This window comes from Lepisosteus platostomus, chromosome 6, assembly GCF_059453375.1.
Source record: "Lepisosteus platostomus isolate fLepPlt1 chromosome 6, fLepPlt1.hap1, whole genome shotgun sequence".
Classification (NCBI taxonomy): Eukaryota; Metazoa; Chordata; class Actinopteri; order Semionotiformes; family Lepisosteidae; genus Lepisosteus; species Lepisosteus platostomus.
The window spans coordinates 30,465,180-30,486,978 of record NC_142616.1 but is presented as its reverse complement, the minus strand read 5'-3'; the positions used below and the strand labels follow the sequence as shown (position 1 = coordinate 30,486,978).

Genomic DNA, 21,799 nt, shown 5'->3' with positions numbered 1-21,799 from the left:
TTTAAGTCACATCCAACCCACCACAGCCTGGGCCCCAGGTCATCTCCAGTGTTGCTCTCTTCCCCTCCCCAGTGTTCCCCATTGGCCCCTGCACCACTGCTGACACTCTCCCTGGCCCGTGGGTGCAAGCGCACAGCCTCAGACTGCGCTGGGACTGACCTCGCCATCCCAAGTGCCCACTTCCTGGTCACAGTCCAGAATTCCACCATTAGCCCTATGCGTTTATTTATTATTATTATTATTATTATTATTATTATTATTATTATTATTATTATTGTTGTTGTTGTTGTTATTATTATTATGACTTTCTGCTTTTTTCTTAGTCTCCCATTCCCATACTAACAAGCCTCAGCAAGGGCTTACTCCATCTGGACTGGTATAGTAACTTCCACAGCCCATTACCAATAAAACCCTAGATTGGTGCTCCCAGGAAGTGTACTGTACCACAAGTGCTATGGGGTTCCCTTGATCTCTTTTGTGGATCTTGTCCTAACAGTTAGGCTGCCATTTCCTCACCCACTTGAGTTTTGCCAAGTTTTAATGCGCTTTCCTTATAAATCAAGCTGGCTTGTCGCATTTATTTGAATTGGACTGAACTGCTGAAATGGAGTTTGTAAATAGGAGTCTAGGAGGAGGACAAATATCTAATCTCATCCACATCTGCTACCTGCATAAATATCTTGCCTCCAGAATACCCTTTTGTAAAAACTGCAAGCTCTGCAGTACCTTACAGAATAGTTAGTGCTGACTGTAAAGTAGGAGCAGCATGTGTTCCAGATGACACTGCAACCTCTCAGCCACTCAGCAGTTCCTCTGAAAGCCAAAGTGATCCTGGCTGGCTGAAGTTCACCCAACCCTACCAGGGCTCACTTAATTGCACACTTCTTTCATTCACAGCCAGCTCATGACATGGTCCAGACTCAAGCTAGCGACGTCTGGATCCTGCTGATCAATCTGCACTCACAGCAGACACTTACAGTATATTCTTCTTAATTCATTTTGACAGTCAGTTATATTCCTATTGTTTTCCACTAGTATTTTCTTTATAAAACTTTAGCTAGAACCACACTGCAGGGTGATGTGATCAATTATAACGATTGATTATTTATCTTTATTGATGATCTTGGGCAATCTGATATTGTGGTGAAAATACATATAAAAGCACCTTGTTCAAACACCCCCCCAAAAAAACAACAACTCATGAGCATGCCCTCAATACAGAATCAAAAAGTGACCTTCCCTTCAGCATCTATCATTTGTGTGGGCGTCTAGGCACTCATTACATTTTCATTCTTCAGCTCTATAAAAAGAAGACTGCAGTTCTACTGGAATCACACTCTCTCTGATTGTAGACAGAGCAGGCGGGTGACAAGGATCAGACCTGAGAGAACACCCCCAAGGACAGAGGAAGCCCCCTCTCTCAGAATTTAATGAGACTGTAGGCCAACTGGCAACTGACATCACACTTCCAATCAGAGCGGCAACCTCATCTTTAAATGAGGTTTAAAGTCACAGCTGGCATGCAGTGAAGTCTCTGCTCACACCTCTATACATGCAGTCATCCTTTTTCATATTCCTTCCTGATTACATTTCTGCATAGTCGAATATCTCAGATTTTATAGCAGCAGACATGCACAGGCAAATCCCACACTAAGGGCGTCCTGTCCTGGTTCTGGATGGCCAGGTCTTTTTTAGATTTTTGGGCTCTCTTTAAAGCATTAGCACTTGAGGAGCTGGCAGTTGTCTGGCTAAACCAGTAAGGAGGTGATTGGGGTACTTTAACACAGTCTGAATGCAAATTTACTGACACACCAGCTCTCCTGAACCAAGTTTAGGCATATCTGGTATACACCCTATCATTATTAATTTACCCGATACTGTGCAATATATACAGTACAAATCCAATAAATGACTTGGCTCAGTGTTTACTAGGCAAGCAAGATTTCCTAGACCTCATTCTTTAACAATGTTGTGCCTCCCTCTTTCTCCTTCTTAGATTGCAATAATGTGAAACTCCGTGCCACAATCTGTTACCCAATAGCCAATGAGCTATGAATACAGTATCATGCCATGTTCCTTAAATTTCACTTTTTACATACTGCTGAGCAGGATGAATACAATAAAATGGGATTCAGCCCAAGCCATCTTAATCTCAGTGCTCTCAATATAGAAAGCGGGCTCAACACCACTGCTGTATTTGTGGTTGGAAGACGTAAAATAATTTTATATTACATTTTAATGATTTTAAGATCCACTGCTCAGGCATCTCATTGGGAGCTCAACCATAAATACCCTTTAAACAAAAGCATATCAAGATTAATTGTAAATTAAATATGTCAGACTCTGAGATTCCTGTTTTCACATTAACTAAGGAGAAGCCTGGTACCTTACAAATTGCTCCACTGTTCCCCAGAAAGCACTACTGTTCCCTCTTTTGCCCCCCAACACACCCTCAATGATGGAAACAGGGTCTTAAGAAATTCAATGAGAATAGCTCATTCCAAAAAAGGAGAATAAATGTAACCGATCAATGTGTTTTCTATTTGAAAATAACCCTGTAAGCGTCATTCATACTGTATATAAAGCCATCTTAAAATCTTGAAAGTTTTATTTCATCTAAATAATTAAAATTTTTCAGTCATGCATAATGCCTGAGAGCCATTAAAATAGTTTGCAAATTATGTCAGAGTAAAGTAACGTTTGAAAGGGTGCTGTGATCCTTTGAAGGAAACGAAAAAGTTATTCACAATTCAAGCAACATTAAATTTAGAGACCCCAATTTCTGTAGTGTTTCAGGACTGAGTGGTATTCTGTGAGACAATATAAACCTTTTCATAACCTATTTATGAATAAAGGAGTGGTATAAGAATTAACATTCTGTGTTTATTTTGAAGCAGCCTTCCAACTCATTTATATGGATGGCAATATACAGTATATTTGGTTTAAGTCAACAATTTCTGACAATTTCGACAAAGTCATTTCACATCAAAGGAGAGAACATGCATATTATTACACATTCCTGAAGTGAAAACCCTCTTCGTGTAGGTGAAATCTAGTTGCTCCTTATTGAAGGGCACCAAGATCAGTCTTTAGATCAATTAAAGACATAATCAGGTTGATGTACACATCTCTCACCTGCTATTATCCAATAAACAATGGCTGGAGACAGCTTACAACATACGGGTACAGTACACTAGCAATAAAGGCAGGATAAACTCTGAGACCTGTTAGAAAAGACAACCTACCACATCTGAGGATGTTTTGTGAGGCCAAAGCAAGAAAATCCTTTAACAGGTGTTGGTATTTTTAATTTTAAAGTCCTTATCTTTGAAATACTTTTGCTTCACTTCCAATAACCAGGATTTTTCATGATTGTCCACATTTCTGAAAAGGGTGCAAAAGTATTTTTTCTTTGCAGAGGAGAGTTAGAATGGCACAGAAAGTATTGTATGTTCACCTCTTGTTAACGACACCTCAGGATTAAAGATAAAAGGATTCATTGTCATTAGAAGCTTTCCCGTTGAAAGTGTCCTTTTAGACAACTGGTTAATGCCCGTCAATTAACCAAACAGGGGTTATCCTAAATATCTGTGAAACACCTGCAAATACATAAACACATTGGGACCAGATGTAGCCCCTGAAAATGGCACATTATTAACCAATGGTTGGCAAACACTTACCCTGGTCCTGAGCCATTTCTGAGTTACCAGTACATAGTAGCATACAGCATATCGATCACTATATCTCCACCCTTCACTAACGAGCATGGTGACAGCTCTGTTCATGCCTTACCTACACTGGTATATTATATAAAGCACGTTAGGTTTTAAAATACACACAGAGAAAGGCTGCTCTTCTGGGAACTGTCAGAATTCAATACGGGGGGGATTGGCAACAAGGGGTGGAGGGAGGGGGTCTTGAATGGGTGTTGGCAAGCACAGTTAGGCTTTAAGTATAACGTAATCTTGTGCAATGATGACTGCAGGACATTATAGTCTGATAGCCTTGTTATTTTTGTTCAATACAGTTTCTAAAAGTATGACGTGGTGGCCAAGAACCACCTGCCCCTAGAGGGTTCCCTATTACTGATCAGTTAGGAGTAAAACGAGTGAAATTAGGAAATTACTATTAAAACTGCTTGATTTTGATTTATATATTAAAGTGTTAAAAATGGAGAAGGAGAAAAAAACCTTTTGCAATGATGAGCAAAACCAGTGGAGCACAAAGTTAACAAATAATAAAGAATAGGTAGGTTGGGAAGATTACTGTTTAATACTGTACATGCTGTGATCTGCACAGCTTTATAGCTTCAAGCTCACAGCATCCGATCATCAGTGAGGCTCTAACCATCAGTGCAGGCTATCAGTGAGCTGCTGCATGGCAATCCGTCTGTCAGTATACCATCAGCGCTTCTTAAAAGCTTAAAAGAGAAAAGAGAATGCCAAAATTCATCAGATCGAGGACAAGGACCATACTGTACTTGTCCTGCAGTGATAAACAGGCAGCAGAAAAAAGGCGTCACAGTGAGAACAATCAAATGGTGATTTAGATACCCTGTGAGCTCCTGAACCTCACATGCTGTTTTCTTCTGTAGGCAAAGATGGAGGGAATGTCAGATCCAGGCCAAAGATCCCTCTCACTCTCCTTCCATTACCGTAATCCCCTTGAGATCTCACAAAGCTGAACTGGCCTCCACTGTCATGTTTCAGTGCAGTTACAGTAATTTCCTTATTGTGGCCCAGCTTTGTTGGTATTGTCTTTGCCAAGGCCACATTTCCAGGTAACTTGGCATCTGCAGCAGCTGTCGGGGAAATCAAAGCAGCAGGAGCAGAGCAGGGATTGAGGGAAGGTGGCCATGAGAGATGAATCAGGAAAGATGTCCAGAGTAACCTTCCACCTGCAGGCTTAGCCAATTAAAGGCTACACTTAATGCAGTATAGGCATGTCCCAAAAATGCACAATAACTTTACAAAAAATGGGAGAAATAAAGGGAATTTAAAATGCTTAATTTCCTGATTAATTTAAGCACTGATAGGCTAATTTGACCATATTAGTTATTTGCCTTTTGCTATGGTAAATTCAGCAGAAGCTACTGTATCGAACACATCATCCCTTTACAAAGTCCATCAGTTATCGTGTTATGAAGGAAATCAGGCAGATTCCAGGAGCCAGGGGAGGAGCAGGCCGGACTCTGCTGCTCTTAATCCAGCGCCCGCAGAGAACAAAATTGCTCATGTGAAGCATAAACTACCAGAGACAAAATGAAAAAAAAAAACAATAGCAGGAGAATGCAAAAAAAAACAGCTGTCTATCCAGCCGCCTTCAGTGAAGCGAGAAGCAGAAGAGTGCGCTAAGTAAACAGGAGTCTGGCAGAATGCTGCCCGAGTGATCTCTGGTCTTAGGAAGCTGTGCGCTGGGAATAAGGAGGAAACTGCTCTCAAGGCAACATGAAGGTGAGAGTCCTGCCTAAATGTTTCCAGATGGCAAAGACACTGAGGCAGTGCCAGCTCTGGAACAAGCTGAGCAGCACAGAAGAGCTGCAGGACACACTGTGTGCTGTCTCAAGATAGAGATCTCCTGCCAGCCCACGGCACACCCGCTGTAGCAGACCGCAGCCTGAGGAGGAATGCCTTCCTTTCTCCAACCCTGGCTGTTCTTGCTTCTCTCTGGGAGTCCAAAAACACACACAGCCTGAGTTCCTGATGCTACCAACTCGGTCTGCAAATATACAACGAAGGCAGGGAATTTAGGACACCAAAACACTGAACTGACACTGAAATGACCAGATGACGGAATGAAGTCTCTCGGACAATGCTGGAAAAGGCTAATATTAATAACATAATTTCAATAATTTCTTGTGCACAAAAGTTGGACATTTTCCAAATGGAAAATCGGAGTGTAAGTTTGGCAAGCTTCACTTTAAATTTGAAGATAAATAATGCTGCTTTTCAGTAACAAGTAAATGGGTTAACTATAGTAACAAGTCCTTTTATGGCGATTCTTTTGGACTAATTAAGGAAAAAGAATGACTGAACTCCATTACACTTCTCTGTTTGTTTTTCTAAGCTCTCCATAGTCAGGTTTCAGATACTGCTGACTGTTATGTTTTGCAAATTGACGAGATCTAAAAAGCTAATGTAATAAAGCTACATTTAATAGAAACATATGATGTTCTCATGGTTTAGTGCTCTGTTAAAATACTGGATATCTCTGTGTCCAAAACAGTGGCTGAAGAGAGGAATTTCCTGCACTGACCTAGTTTTTGTGACAGGTGTCTTTTTTTTTTTCCAGACTTCATCAAAGAAGTCTGAAAACAACACTGAAAAAGAGAGAGAACAGGGAGAGAACACCACTGTGTTGTAGTGACCCTAGAGCCAGCCACACTCTCCTCTTTCACGATTTCAGAGGTCAACACTGGCTGGTCCAAGTCCAAAAACCACTGTCATTGCTTCCACCTGTACAGTGTGCATACAGTACGAGCAACAGGTCTGCTGTTAAACAGGTCAATAGGACAGGAGCTTATTTCCATGCACCAGCCGAGTTAGGATTTAGAATTATGGGGTGATCCTGAAGACATGACTATTTCCTCTCACACAACTCTCTAATTAGTAAAAAATAACTAACCACAATTTAAATTCTGCAAGGTATGTTATTGGTATAGCCACTGACATGGAAAATAACACAAAAAAACTTTATGCAGCCTGAATACAATAGCATATTTCTAAAGTGGGAAAGGAATGGGAACTTGGACAGCATCTGAAGAAAGGTGGAGTGGTAAGGCCGACCCTGATCATCATTCATTATTCAAAAGCCTGAATGTATAACCCAGCATTTATAGATTGTTAATAAAATATGAGGTGTTTCAGAAATACATTACCCACAGGTAAAGCAGGATTTTCATCCCTGTAATGAAGTATCGCTCATTCTGCCAGGCGGCTCAAGGAGGGCAGTTGGGCCCCTGGGTGAATTGCCAGGTCAGGCTAAGCTGCTGACTGAACAACATACAAATCAATCCTGCAGGACCCGCCCAACACTCAACAGCACTGTGGAAAATGCCATGGGCGAGAACATGAATTTATTCTTGACAAACTGGCAGAAAAAAAAAAGATCTTGATTCACCCCACATCAACATCTCTTAAATCATAAGCAGCTTTGGTTGTTTTTTCTAATGATCACCAGATGCTCAGGCCCTCTACCCGCTGAGAGCACATCGACAGAGCAGGACAGAAAGAACTGCCGTGCCCCCAGGACACTCTCACTGCCTCAGACATGGACACTGATGCACTTCACACGCACTTGCATAGTCAGGGACTCGGACCATACCATACAGCCCTGAGGTACGCAGTCCAGAGGCAGGCAGAGATCTCTAACCTGCTTGAAGACAAAGTGCAGAAGACAACAGAACTACCGACAGAAAAAGACTCAGAGAAACACAGCATTCTCTCTCACTGCACAGTGAAAGCGACTGATCCAGGGCAGTATCTGTCACTGTCAGTATTAAAGTGGGTGTCTACTGAGAAAACACACTTGCTTTTTTCTTAAACAAATATTCCATTACCATTCAAGAATGTACTACTAAAAGTCCTCCTTCATTGATCATTAAATTGTAATACTTCATACTTTAAAATCAATATGTCCCTGAACAACCAGCTGCAGATGAAGAATAAGAAAAATGCAAACATCCACAAAACCCAACATAAACCCAAAGATTTCCAATTTCAGGAAAGCAGTCTAGAAAGGAAGGAGACAGAGCTTAAAAGAAGCAGAATTATGATATGATGGATGTGGAAGCAGTACAGGATAGATGGAAAAAATTAAAAGTATTCTTGTATATTTGAAGACCTAAGCAGATTTATTTTAGGAGTAAATAAATCAAAGGCTAGAAAGTAATAGCTAATTAGTTTTTTTAATAAACTGATTACAAAATCTAAAGAAAAAGACAGCACTTTATGAAATGAGCATAAAGGAAAAAGATCAATTTAAAGACAAGGAATTATGTGAATTACAGGAAGAGTAAAAAAAAGATACTGTATTTGGAATTTCAAAAGAGGCACAGAAAGGAATATTGCAATGGAAGCTAAAATAACAAATGTGTTTTTTTATGAGCTCAATTATTTATTTCATAACTGTAACAGCAAATACAGGAAAGCATGAAGTAAATTGGATCCTGAGTAATTAAAGGAAATGTGTAAATGACAGAAAAGCAACTGATGAACAATTTACTCAGGTGCTCACCCAGAAAGAAATAAACAACATACTTCAGACTGAGGAAACATAGACTTTTATATTGAATATTGTTAACGTAGAGGGGGTAGAAGTTTTACAAGTACTAGAAACAGGATAAACAAATCTTCAGGGTCTGATGGTTTTCTGCCAGTGGTACCTAAAGAACCAAGAGATCTTATTTCTAGGCTGTAAACAAAACCCTTCCAACAATCGCTCAAGACATGCATAATACACAGTGACTTCAAAATTACTAATGTGCTCTATATGGAAATATGATCCTAATGGACAGGCAATACGGCTTTAGAAAAGGTAGGTCTTGCTAAATTTACTACTTAGTGTTTTGAGCAACAGTAACTGACACATGGAGCATACAATATGGTAATTTGGATTTTCAGAAGGCCTTGGATAAAATTCCTCATAAGAGAGTAATTCTCAAATTGCAGGTAAAAGGTATTCAATGCAATGTGTGTTTGAATTGAGAACTAGTAAGAATAGAAAACAGAGTACAGATAAGAGCTAAATGCTCAAATTAATGTGATGTAATTAGTGAAGGTCCACAGGGATCCATATTAGGACCACTGCTCTTCCTGAATTACATAAATGATCTAGATTGCAGTATAGTTAGCAAAGTAGGCAAGTTTGCAGATGATACCAAAGTCGGATGATTATCAAACAATAAAGAAGCACCTAAGGAAATGCAAAAAGATTGAGATGGATTGAGATATTGTTTCAAGAAATTGCTGAATCATACATTTAAAACAAGTTAGTTAAGGGTAATAAGCTACCTTTTAGGAATTACCTACAGTAAGTGACTTTTTAACAACAAAAATGAGAATTACAGGAACAAATTAAAGTTACTAACACTGTGATATATTATTGTACAGTATGTAGCCCCTATATTAAAATAATTAGTAACAGTAATTTTATGTGGCATCTTTTGTTATAGCAGCAATTGTAAAAATACATATCTTTGTCTGTTCCTTTGGTTTACTGAAGGTAGCCTTGGTAAATGCATGCTCCAAATATAGTAATAAAGTCTGATTCCTCCCATCAGGATCAAGCCGGAATACTAATTTCTCTCAGAAATTCAGAGACATGTATCAAAGGAAACCTTTCCTAAGGCCATCATACACAATGCCTTGTCAGAGACACATACACTTACACTGGAATTGCATTACTCACCACTGAAACCAGTGATCATGTGCCTGTTGCACAAACACAGCCTTCGTGAATGTATGAGACCGAGCTGCACAGCTAAGTTACAGTTAAGTTACAGTGTGCTCCAGGAAGGCCAAACCACAAGGAAAAGGGACTGTTATTCAACATCCAGCATCTCAGGGCCTCTGACTCGCCCAGTGATCCCAGACCCTAAATCTGCCTCTCACCCCCACCCCCTACTCTCCACAGGAGAGCCAGCATTATGAATACATAAATATGTCATAATCTAAACACTCAAATCAATTAGATCAAGCCTTAGACTCCCAGACTCACATAGTTGTTCTCTCTTGAGGGGTTTTCTCTCAGCAGTGCCGGGGCACTTTCTTGTGTTTTACTTGACCATGCTAAACTTGATTTAACCCTCTGTTTCCTGAGCCAGAACATCATCGATAAGCTGTCGAGGCCGAACTTCAAAAAGAAATCAAAACAATGAGGTAATTATTGAACTAAAATTAAAGCACTTTACATCGATCCTACAGCAGCAAAAATCTCTTTTTTAAATGTAATGGTTTTCTCAGCGGACCCATAGTAACATAAGAAGTTAGACAAAATGCATGACGAAATAACCATTTGATTGTTAGCCTTGGCTTCCTTCCTTTACCCTACTGAACTGGCCAGTTAGCTCACTGTTGTTTATCCCATAAACCTAATTTCAGACAAAAGACTTGAGAAATGTGTTATTAAATCTCCACAAGGTTATATTTCAGCTGGGGTATATTTTTTAAAGAATTTAGTTAAAAGTGAATCTATTGTACATTACTAGCTTTTTGAAACACTTTTGCAAATACTCTATGCTGTACTACTGATTTATTTACAAATACAGTAAAATCATTAACAAATTTAAAAAGGCTATAGTTCTTCTACAAACACTACTGATCTCATCAGTATGTCAAATTATTATCCAGGAAACAGAATCAGATACAAAAACCTTATTCCAATCACAGGCCTATATACAGTACTGTTTACCTCAGTTTAATTGCCATTTTAGTTTGCATGACCTACTGTAGGCTCCCTAAAACTCCATTTTAATTCAAATGTCAAGGCAATTGCTCACTTCTCCACCTAATATGTTGTGCACTGGAACTGATCCCATACATTACTTGGTTGTTGCATTTAGGCCTGCATCACTGTCTGGTACGGCAACTGCACCACATCCGACCGTAAGGCACGGCAGTGGGTGGTCAAAACTGCCCAACACATCATCAGCAGTGCCTTACCATTCATCTAGGAAATCTACAACACCAGAAGTCTGAAAAAAGCCACCAAAATTATGTCTGACCCCATTCATCCCTGTCATAAATTGTCTGTCTCCCTATCATCTGATAAAAGGTTCCAAACGCTCCAGTCGCACACAACTAGACTCCAAAATAACTTCTTCCCCAGGGCAGTCAAGCTGGTGACACCCCCACTCCCTCCCATCATACTATGATCTCTCCTCACTTCTTCCTGTACCCACAATGACTGTACTCCAACACCTCTACATACACTACAACTGAGTGCAAGCCGAAATTGTACATACAACTGTACTAGTTGTACTATTTATTAAGCATTATATGACTTTTGTACTGTTTTGGTCCTGTTTGTATACTTTCTCTTTTTGCGTATTTGCACAGTTTTTGATGATTTTGCACTGGCACCAGACTGTTGTTTACACTGTTATTGTTATTGCATTACTGTCTTTTGACTTGTCTTCTGTTCTATTTATATACTACACCTGAGAGACTAATGAGAAGCACTTTTTTTGGTGGTAGCACAAGGAATATAAATGACATACGTGACAGGAAATAAAAATCTCTATGTCTAGCTGATGTGACATATTGTATATAGCAACTGATGTCTGAGGAGCCTATGTGATTAGACCCCAACCTTGGAACACCGTCACTGGCAGTCTACTGAATACCCAGTCTGCACAGCCGAACGAGGCACCAAACCCTCTACAGTGCACCAAAAGACTGGCCCACTATGACTGTCTCATTTGACCACACGAGACCTGTCACAACTGCAACGAGCACCAAGATCAATGTGAAGAAGCACTAGAAGGCTTCCATCTCACTAGCCCATGAAAGGCATAGTGTAAAATGGCAGACAAAACAGTTGGCGCTGGAAAGAGAATAAGGGAGGAGAACATAAAGGGCGAACTACCCTTTAATAGAGGCAGCAGGCTAGAGCAGTCTAGCCCTGAAGGAAAGGGTCCCTCTGATTAAGAAGTGTGGGCTCCCCCCCTGTGGCGACAGCAGAGCTGTGAAGTGCTACAGTGTATTGTAGGGCAGGCTCTCTTGGCCCAGCAGCACAGACACTATTGAGTCCCTGAACAAACCCCCAGCCTGTGATGAAGAGGGCTTTGTCTGCAGGACAGGGGGGTGGGTCAGGACTGGGGGGAGTCGGGGGGTGCTTCCACAGACAGGAACCCTTGTGAGGAGACTGGCTTGGCTTCCAGACCCCTAGGACCCTCCACACAGAGATTGCTGGTAGTGACGATGGTGCAAGTGGCAGTGGGGGTTGAGGAATAAACACGTGACATACATGGTTATATTGTGAGCTTCCTCCAGTAATAGGAAAATAAAATCTCAGTGCTTGTGGAGACCATATGAGACTCAGCTACTGTACAGTATATAGCCAGGCGTATCAGTGAGAGATGCTTAAGTTACAGTATTTGTAGTTTCCCAGAATTTACTTTAAGAGTGTGTGAAGCAGCTCTAACATCTCATGCTATTTGGGAAACAAACTATTTCACTGGCTTCCACACAACAGCAAAGGTTTCTATGACAAGGCATTGTGAGTGCTTCCAAGAAGCTGCATAAAGTATGGTGTCTGGTAGGTAAAAACAACATTATTAATATCCCAGGAAGAAGTCATTAAAAAGGAATATTTCCTTGGAAACCTTTGAAAAATACTTCCACAGTACTTTCATTACAAAAATCAACAGTAGCTTTTATTCTAGTACAGTAGGTCCATCAGTCAATTCCCCCTCACTGTTGTAATGTACGTCACAGTTCCTGGTGCCTGGCTGCTATGTACATACTCTCCATTAGGACTCTTTATTGATAGTCAGATGAAACGGTCATTAGAGATGGCAAAACCATAGTCAAGCCTAAACTCACAGTTGTGGCCTCCATGGGTTTTTTTTCTCAGCTGCGCTTTCTAAAGAAGAACAGCAGCCCTGTTCCAGGAAGCCAGGCAGGCAGGGGTTAATGCAGACCAGCAACACTGAGCTTCTCTATGAAATCACTAATTGACATAATCTTTAAACTCCATCTTGTCAGCCCCTTTTCAGCAGAGCAGCCAGGTTAATCAATGGGACTCGGGGGCTGGCCAGTCCCTTTCAGGCTTTCTAAAGCTTTTTATTTGGTGCCTAAGGAAGCCTTAACAAATAAAGCTATTCTGTGTCATTGTCTGGTGGGAATGGCAAGCTGCCATGACGGGCTCATACCCCCCCCACCCCTCCTGTCCCCTCTCAGTCTGCTTTCCCACGTGGAGAGGACTGAGGAGGGAGGCTCACACAATGCATCTTTAGGGGAGACTTCAGATTCCTATCTGCCTGTTGGAATTGGGGTCATTAGGGCTGCAGCACTGGATTCCCCCTCCCTCTTCCTCTGTCTTTTTAATTCCAATGAATTTAGTGCCTCTGAAAAGGTGCAGGGCCGATGGGCCCCTATGACTTGAGCCCCTATGACTCTATCAGTCAGCCTGCCAATGCTTCTCCATTGATCAGTCGACCCCTAAAGCAGGTTTACACTAAGCACAGACTTAACCTTTACATTAGCTTTCACTTCATATTTTAAACAATTTTTAGCCCCATGGTAATGTCTGGGTGGGAGTGTTACAGTAGCAATTCAAGATATTGCCTGGGAATACATATTTAAGTAAATTATATACATGCAATTTTGTTGATATATTTTGACACAAATTCTAAAGGAGGTTAGACAAGAGATAAAGATAGCAAACAATCTTGTGATAATGCAGAAAATAGACTGTAGCAAAATATTCAGAAAGACTTCAACATGCACAACAAGTGCAAACACTGGAAATTTACAAGCTGATGACAGTACGAGAAGCAGGGCAGATATTTCCATCAGACGTATGAGACATAGACTCATGGCTTGTAGGACAAAAATATAGGGGACTGAAAGTGCTGGGCATGTTCCTCTGTCACAAGGACATAATAACTAGGCTGCACAATGATGTCAAAGCACTGGAGCAACGCAGTGATGTAGATTGGACTACGAAGATTAGACACAGGAGCAGGATGTACAGCATTAAAGTAGCAATTTCTGGGAGTACCAGCAGCCATCTGAGCTTACAGTCTCCTTACAGAGGAGCCCAGATAAACCATGCTGGGTTTTTTCTTCCTATTAACTTGATTCACTTTATTTAAATATATAAATATATAAACTGCAATGAGTTCCCCTGAAACAAAAATGAGGCCTTTCAAGTTTTTTTTAATGTTTATGTTTTACAGATTTTAATGATCCAAACCGTAAAATCGCAACAGATGTTTGGCAGGGGAACAGAACAAGTTTTTTTTTAATAAAAAAAGAAAAATGAAGTTTCAGCTAAAGAAACGAAGTAGAAAATTGTAAAGATTGTGCGGTCTGAAGCTGATCCAGAGGCGGGCGGAGGTGCGCTAGCTCAGAAATGTCAACACTGTAGCACGTCCATTTGGCACCACTCAGACACAGGCCAGGCCTCACAGGCAGGACCTTGGGCTTCCTCACATACTGCCTGCCCACTAGAGTCTGGGGGAACCTCCGTCTCTACGGCACATACAGTCCAGCTGGAGCTTGTCAAACTGCAGAAAAAACCACGTCTCCCAGCCCCTATTACACAGATATTAGAACACGTACAAAACTAAAATCAATTTGCTTCATACTCAACCACATGCCACACTGTCACCAGTATACTGTACTTTTTCTGCTCCTGCTCTGCTGTCAATTCTGTACATTGCTTCTTGGCATCTGCCCTGATCTCGCATAGAAAACCTAGAGATGATTAATACTCCACTCTACAAACCAGTAACCTCAAATTGTAGTGCAATGTGGTTTGCTATTGTTCACACATCTTTAAGAGCAGGAGAGAGAAATCTTGTGGCAGCGGTGCTAATGAATGGGCTGGGACAGAGCCAGCCAGGCTGTGGAAAGGACCTGTTTGTGGCGTGGCCACCTCCTGTCATAGTTACCAGAGGGAAACTGTACTCTAAGAGGCAGCCCAGCATCAACTGACAGGTATACACTGAGCAGAGAGGCAAGGAACTCCTTTAGCCTGGAATAAGGACAACCCTGGATTAATGTGTGTGAAAGGAAGGTCACCTGAAACCACTATGTCAAAGCTCAACACAGAAACTGAAGACACATTTGAAAGGGAAATTAAAGCATATCCAGGATTTGGGAATTTCAACAAGTAGCTTATTGGGCCTGGAGCTCCTGCAGAAAGACTAAGGTTGAGTGAGGACTTCACTCTAACTCCCTAGAATGCAAAATCTTGCCATTCCTCCCACAAGACACATTACCCCCTTACAGCAAGATAACAGTATGACTGTCATAGTAGTCATACTAATAAGAAGGGCCAGATGGTTTCTCCAAATGTCTATGCAGTTTGAGGTTTTTATTTGATTCATCAAAAGTCCTCAAATGCTCTTTTTGTTTGGATTCGCTCAACCATTATAGGCAATAGGTTTCAAAGCGGCAGATGCAAATGTGCAAATGTGAGTACCTAAAGGTTTCAGAGTTGCATAAATCCAGTCAATAAAAGGGCCACAATCAGTGCTAATCAGAGTGTGTGAATCCTTTCCTAAGAAAGGGTTCTGTCAGGAATGCCATTCTTTCAATCAACAACCATTCAACAGTAAAATGTGTTAGTTCAAGTAGAACAATAATGGGAAAAAAATCTCCTCCATAGCAGTACCCCATATCATTGAGGGAAGAGACTTTGTCATCAGGATGTTTCCCAGCCCTGCCTGAAAGAGTCAGTGGAGACACACAGGTCCACTGGACTCATCCTGGTTCCGTCTACCCCTGACACATTTGAACCCAACTGAGCGGCATCGCTCTGGGGCTGCAGTTATGTTGGACAGGCTTGAGTATTCAAAGCAAAAAGGAAATACTGGAGGTTTTGTGGCTAAAAAACAGAGACAAATCTGATATTAACACAGATTGAAATAATTTATGATGAATCCTGTTTCTCTGGAGCACTACATTACAGGACTTCAGAATCTTTTGTTGCTTTCCAGTGTGATCTCTTTCCAAGGCAAATGACGCTACAGTTCAAAGCCACTGTATGTGCTTAACCTCTTAATCAGGCATTTGAGGTCCCCAGTTCATGACTGAATACATATCCAGGATGATTTATATTTCACTTGCCTCTGTCAAACCATGATGCAAAGAATTGTGGTGCTTTAGGAACAGGCTAGAAATAAAAACATGATGCAGTTTCTGGCCTGCTCCTCAGGTAGGACTGACATTGTTGCAGGACATTTATGACACAATTTTTATGTTTTTCAAAAGGCTCTGAATTCAATAACTATTTTCACAAATAGAATTACATTTGAAATTAATCAAAACCAGGAGAAACAACACAGATTTCTGTTCATCACCCTTCTGCCAGGGACTAGCTGTATTAGTCTCTTAAGATTCATAACATTCATAACTCCTGAGATTAAATCACAAACCACTTTCCCAAAGGAAGTAAGAAGTCCAAATATTTTAAGTGTATTATTTGTTGTTGACACTGAGACAACCACAGGAAGGCTTACATGGAACAGACCATGAGTTCTAAGGATGCAGGTTAAGAACTAGAGGATTGGGGGTATGACTTTTCTGCTCTCCTGATTGTGAGATTAAAGCTCAACAGTTAGAAAGTTCCTAAGCCCTACAGCACCAGCCCTTGAGAAAAACCCATCTCTGCGTCAGCTCAACTTAAGTGTGATGGAAGGAATGTGTCTATGATAAATGTAGGAGTTCAGAGAACAGTAAGGCAAGCTACAGTACTTGCCTTTATTCAAATGAGACATGCCTGCTTGCCAACCATTTGAGATCTCTTGTTAAGTTAGCTAATAAAACACAAATGGGTTTTGAAGTCAGTAGGTCACAATTCCTGTGTATTTAAGGGAGCCTTCCCGATAAGATCGCAGCAGTATGCCAATCTTGGCCAGTTTCTCTTTACATAATACATCTCAGACACACTAACTAGTTCTTTGGTGCCTGTCTTGACTGAACGATACAGAAAGAACTGCAAAGCTTCCATAAGTCTTGCATGACATCTGTAAAAGAACGTACAAAACCGACTGCAAATTGATTTTGACATTACAAATACAAAAAAAAAATCCAAATAAACTCACTAATAGCACAAGGAAAATGGAGCAAAATTAGGACTCGTGACATTCATGACAGTGACACACTTCACTACTGTACCTGATGATCAGAGCTCTTCTAGCTAATTTCAATGGATTTGTCTTGAGGTGGATGAGACATTTTCACCACTACTATCTGTTCAGGAAAAAGAGGCATGTCGCTTTCAGACAAGAGTACAAAATCAAAAACAAGAACGTACCTAACACCTAATACAACACATGGCAACTCCAAGCCAAGACTACCTTAAGATGCTGTTCTATAGAAACATTCATAAGGGCAGCCTTATAAAGGAAAATCTACGAGTGAAAATGAACAGATAGTATAGAGACATTTGGACATTTTGTCTCCATGCCATAAGCATTTATTAGGAAGGCTGTAGACATTGTTTTAAGGAACAAAACATAAATTCAAACAAACTTTCTCTTAATGCCAACATATACAGAAATGATCAAAAATACAAACACAGTTTATAGATTTACTATTCTTAAGTATAAATACAGCATATTAAGTAGTCAGGTCATAAACCAAGTCCTCCCTAGTGGTGTCTGATTTATGCAGGTTAACTTCTTCACATAGACTCAAAATTCAATGCTTGCAAGGACATTCTAATTAATGTCTGATACCCATGTTTCACATGGAATAATACAGATGTTTTACTTTGTTTCATAAAACAAATTGTAACATTTAGCTAAAATCTGATTACATATGTTTGAACAATTACAGTGTTTTAAAATATCTGAAGTAGTCATGGGACTGCTTTTGTCTATTCAGACCACTGTCGCTACTTTCTTGCACAATTCTTTGGGTTTTAGGGAAAATAACTCTTAAGAGAATGCAAGATCCGCTTCAAAACAAATAGAAACAAATTAAGCAAAACCAAAAAGTGGATATATTTTGTAAGGCCCAGTGTTTTCTTTTGTGCTGTGGTTCATTTAAATGAAATTTAAATGGCCAAGCAAGTCTGGCGAGTGACTGGCAAGTCAAACCAAGGAAGCTCAGGCAACCGCAGTGGAGAAACTCGGTGCCTACACAGGATGTCACACTTGGAAGGCAAGCATTATCTCACAGATCCTGATCCCTTGTTCAAAAGATTCCCACAACATTTGTGGAATTCCCAGTGGCAGAACCACTCCCTCTAAAGTAACCAGGAAACTGGATCCCAACCCACTTGCTTTTTTTGTGATGTATCTATACTACTGATTCATCAGCGTGGCCTTGTAGGGATTCGTCTGGGATCGTGCTGACAGTTTGTTAACATTCTCCACAGGCAGTGTGAAAAGGAGAGATGCTGGAGCCCTCAGGCTGGGTGAAGCTTCCTCTTGCAGCACCAAGGCAGGCAGGCAGCGACTCGAAACGACAGGGAGATTAGATCTGCCAGATGAAATATTTATGTGGAAGCAATGCAAAAAGAACTCTAAGAAAATAAAATTAAAAAAAAACTGTTAAACTGCAAAGTATAATGCCAGGGGTTTCTACACAAGTGCTAGTGAAAGAGTCCAGATTGGAAGGCTCAGTTGCATCATTGGATATATGAACTGTTGACACATTAGTTTTTCCCCTTGAAGACTTCCTTTGATGTCACTGAATAATACCAAGCAGTGATACCATCTTGGTTGGAGGCATGCTTATTCTTGTCCCCTTGCGATTGTTGCCTTCTGGTCCTGACATAATCTAGGCCAAGGTGCCCCTAGCACAGTATTCAAGGGCTGAGCACATTACTTTATAGAACAGGTGTGGACAATTTAAATAACGATTTACAAGCAATTCATTTTCATTTCGGTAACCTAGATCCAGAAGATGAGCATTTAAAATGACAGACAGATGATCACTAGTGTCTGAGCAGGAGAAATATAAACTAAGATATGGTCTAATGTGGATAACTGAACATAATCATACTGTGTATCTCTAGTGAATACATTCTGAGCTTTATTTCTTATTGTCGGATTCTCGTGACTAAACATTAGTGACTTGACCCAGTTAATCTGCTTTTCTATACCACACTACCTCAAAACAGAAATGGGATTAATTTACTGTGGAAGAAAAACATTTCTGACTCGTTATACAGGCATCATGCAATTCTGCAATGGTCTCAGTATTATTTATGCATTCCCACTCATGATCTCAAGGCTAATGTGCCATAGTCTTTAGCCTTTATTTAAAACCCTCTAAGAAATGCTATTAGAATTGCATTTCTTGGGAGTGCATGTGCATGATGTTTGTCAATGGTTCACATACTCCTGTGTATTTGTTATAATGCAGTTTTTAACTTTTCCCAGTGGTTCCTTAGCTGGAGCTGTTGGAGGCCTCCATGTTCTTAGCGGCATTACAGATGCCCTGTTCTGTGTCAAACTTTGAGAAAAGTAGGAATTCTGTAATTGCCAGTTTGAGCATTTAGATTTGAAGATAACACAATGTCAACAGAAAAATGTTTTAAAATAAGAGCAAATGATCTCAAACTACCTGTGCATAGCCTTTAGAAAACAAACACTCCTCTACGTCTGTACTAAAATGCATTCAAAATGTAATCTTCAATCTGCAATTTGTTTTAATTTCAATTAGTCTGAAACTAAACTGTCAGCAAGGACACAAGAAACAAAAAACACAGATCTTCTCAGTTCATTAATTGGTTTTTGCACATATTGCCAAGATATTTCATGAAACTTAATTTGTATGTATGTTTGTGCTGGAGTTATAATGGCATGTTGGAAACCTGGCTGAATGTACCAGTCCTAATCAGTACAGAGATGACTCAGAAGCTAGCTCTCCCTGCATTGTTCCCCCTTGACAGCACCCCTGGCCTCCCATAACCCCTTGTCTGCGGCAACATGGGATAAACTAGGACCCTGGTAGTTACTGGAAAACTTCTCAGAGAAAATGTTTGGATCTCTTCCTTGAGATCACATGGTCAAAAGGATCTTCAAAGATTCTTAAAAGGAAAATAAGTCCTTTCAAAATACTTCGATAAACCAAGTCTTCATTCTTTGTGCGCTGATGTTGCCATAGGTTTGCAAGTTAAGCACCAGTAAAGAGGTCAAGAGAGTGTGGAGGGGGGAAGCATCTCTTTGGTTGGGTGACCTGCAGGAACTACCAGTCCTCTGGAAAATCAGCCGGTCTGCATCCTGGAACATTGCCAGCCGTCACAGAGAAGGACAGAAAGACAGAGAAAAGCATGGCGGCTCCAGGGAGGAGAAAAGAGGAGGAGGAGGGAGGAGGGGAGAATTCTTAGTCCTTCTTGCTGAGAATCTGGTGGCATTGGCTGCAGACAAACACTGTCTCTCTCTGAGCCTCAGGAGCTAAAACAAAAACAAAATACGTCTCCAAATGAGTGCGATAACGTGCAGTCATTTTTACTGACCTAATGTACAGGCTGCACCTTGGACTCCTAATAAACCCGAAGCAACATATAGGTAAGAAACTTAGTGGCCCCCTCCCTCTAAACAATTTCAAATACGCTCAATCCACTACGTCATCAGCAATCCTAAGCAATTCAAGCCATACAAAGAAATAAAATAGGAAGTAATTTGACTTATACAGTATATTAAACATACTGTATACCTGCAGGAAACCTAATTATATCTACCACTTCTACCCTAACACCATGCCTCAGCCATTCTGATGTTTTGAGAGGCACTCACCTGTAGCTCCCATGCAGGACTTTGGGACTTTGTAAGAGCAGCACCGTGAACAGAAACTGTTTCCACAGTTACTACAGCTCCTCTGAAAAAGAAAACAATCACCACCCCATCAAGACAAAGCGGGCTTCAAAATACATCACACCACAGGGGCCTAACTCCTCTTTGCACCTTTGCAAGGCAGTGAAAACAAAACAAAAAACAGAGTATTGCACTAGATGGAACTTAAGATTGGCATTTTAATTATAAATGGCAATGAAGCATGCTATAAATAAGTACCGGTTGTTGGACTAAAACAAAGGATATGAATCCTAAGGCATCTCTGAGACTTAATTTCCACTATTTAACAGAGGTAATTTAGCTCTTTAGCACAGTTCCATTACATAAATTAATCAAAAGTCTATGCAGTTCATACAAGATAGGCTTCACCTGAGCCAGGCCCAACTAATTGTGCTATCTTGGGTGTAACAGAAGCTATAAGCTATCTATTACAAGCTTCATATTTCTCTGCTAGTTATATTTTTAAGTCTGTTGAAGCATTTCAACAATGTTGAGACTTTGAGAACTAGAATTAGAGAGAACTAATGTGGTTTTCAGTGGTGGATCAGATTGAATCTGCACATTGGTTATTGTCTTATCTCTGCCAGACTCTTCTATTTCTCAGGCCACAGTGCACAAGCTTATTAATTTGATGGCCTGGGAGCAGTTATTCGAATTTATAACTAAATGTCAATAGCTCACCCTCTTCTTCAGCACAGAGAAGACAGCACTGCAATTGGAGCAGTTACCTGGCAATAAGAAAGGGACTGTTTAAGTGATTTCACAGAACTGGCTGAAGCTCTTATATAATAGTATTATAGATGTATCAGATTTAATAAAGTACAAGCAGTTCTAAAATAAAATCATGTGAATTTAACGGTTCCAGCTACTTTCAGAATATGTAAACCACCTCTTTAATTGTTTGAGACTCCATATGCCATTCAACGAGAAGGAACTTTTCCAGGTCAGAATCCGGCGTCATGTCCTGGATATGACAGGAGAGAGCTGTGCCAGTAACTGGACAAAGTGTGTGTGCAGTGAAAGTGACTGAAGATGATGTGAACGATCATGGCTGCTGGGAAACATTGCGGGGGGGATCCCAGAGGAGCGCCCACATCTTAGGGCTTGCCGATGATGGGAACATGGGCCCAGTGACTCAGCTGCTCAAACGTGGGGGTAAGAGCAGTGATTCAGAGCCTCTGGATTTGGGCAGGATGCTTTAGAGGTCAGTAGTTTGCAATCGGTGCTTTTATCCTTTCTTGCAGTGGGCAGACCATGACCCAATTCTTTCAAAAGCTAGGACTCACCCAAAGCAGAGCCAAACCTTGTTTCACCACC

The 21,799-nt window shown here is 40.6% G+C and overlaps 1 protein-coding gene across 6 annotated transcripts in view; it reads right to left on the bottom strand.

Moving 5' to 3' along the window:
* Positions 1-17,128: 17,128 nt before the first annotated feature.
* Positions 17,129-21,799, bottom strand: part of zfyve27 (zinc finger, FYVE domain containing 27) — a 32,318-nt gene continuing 27,647 nt past the window's right edge. For all 6 annotated transcript variants that reach the window (XM_088635304.1, XM_088635305.1, XM_088635302.1 and 3 more), the window contains 3 exons: positions 21,164-21,210; positions 20,426-20,507; positions 17,129-20,083 (listed from right to left, as the gene is read on the bottom strand). In XM_088635304.1, the coding sequence (XP_088491430.1) occupies positions 20,013-20,083; positions 20,426-20,507; positions 21,164-21,210 (200 nt within the window). In that variant the 3' untranslated portion in view covers positions 17,129-20,012. The remainder of the gene's footprint in view (positions 20,084-20,425; positions 20,508-21,163; positions 21,211-21,799) is intronic.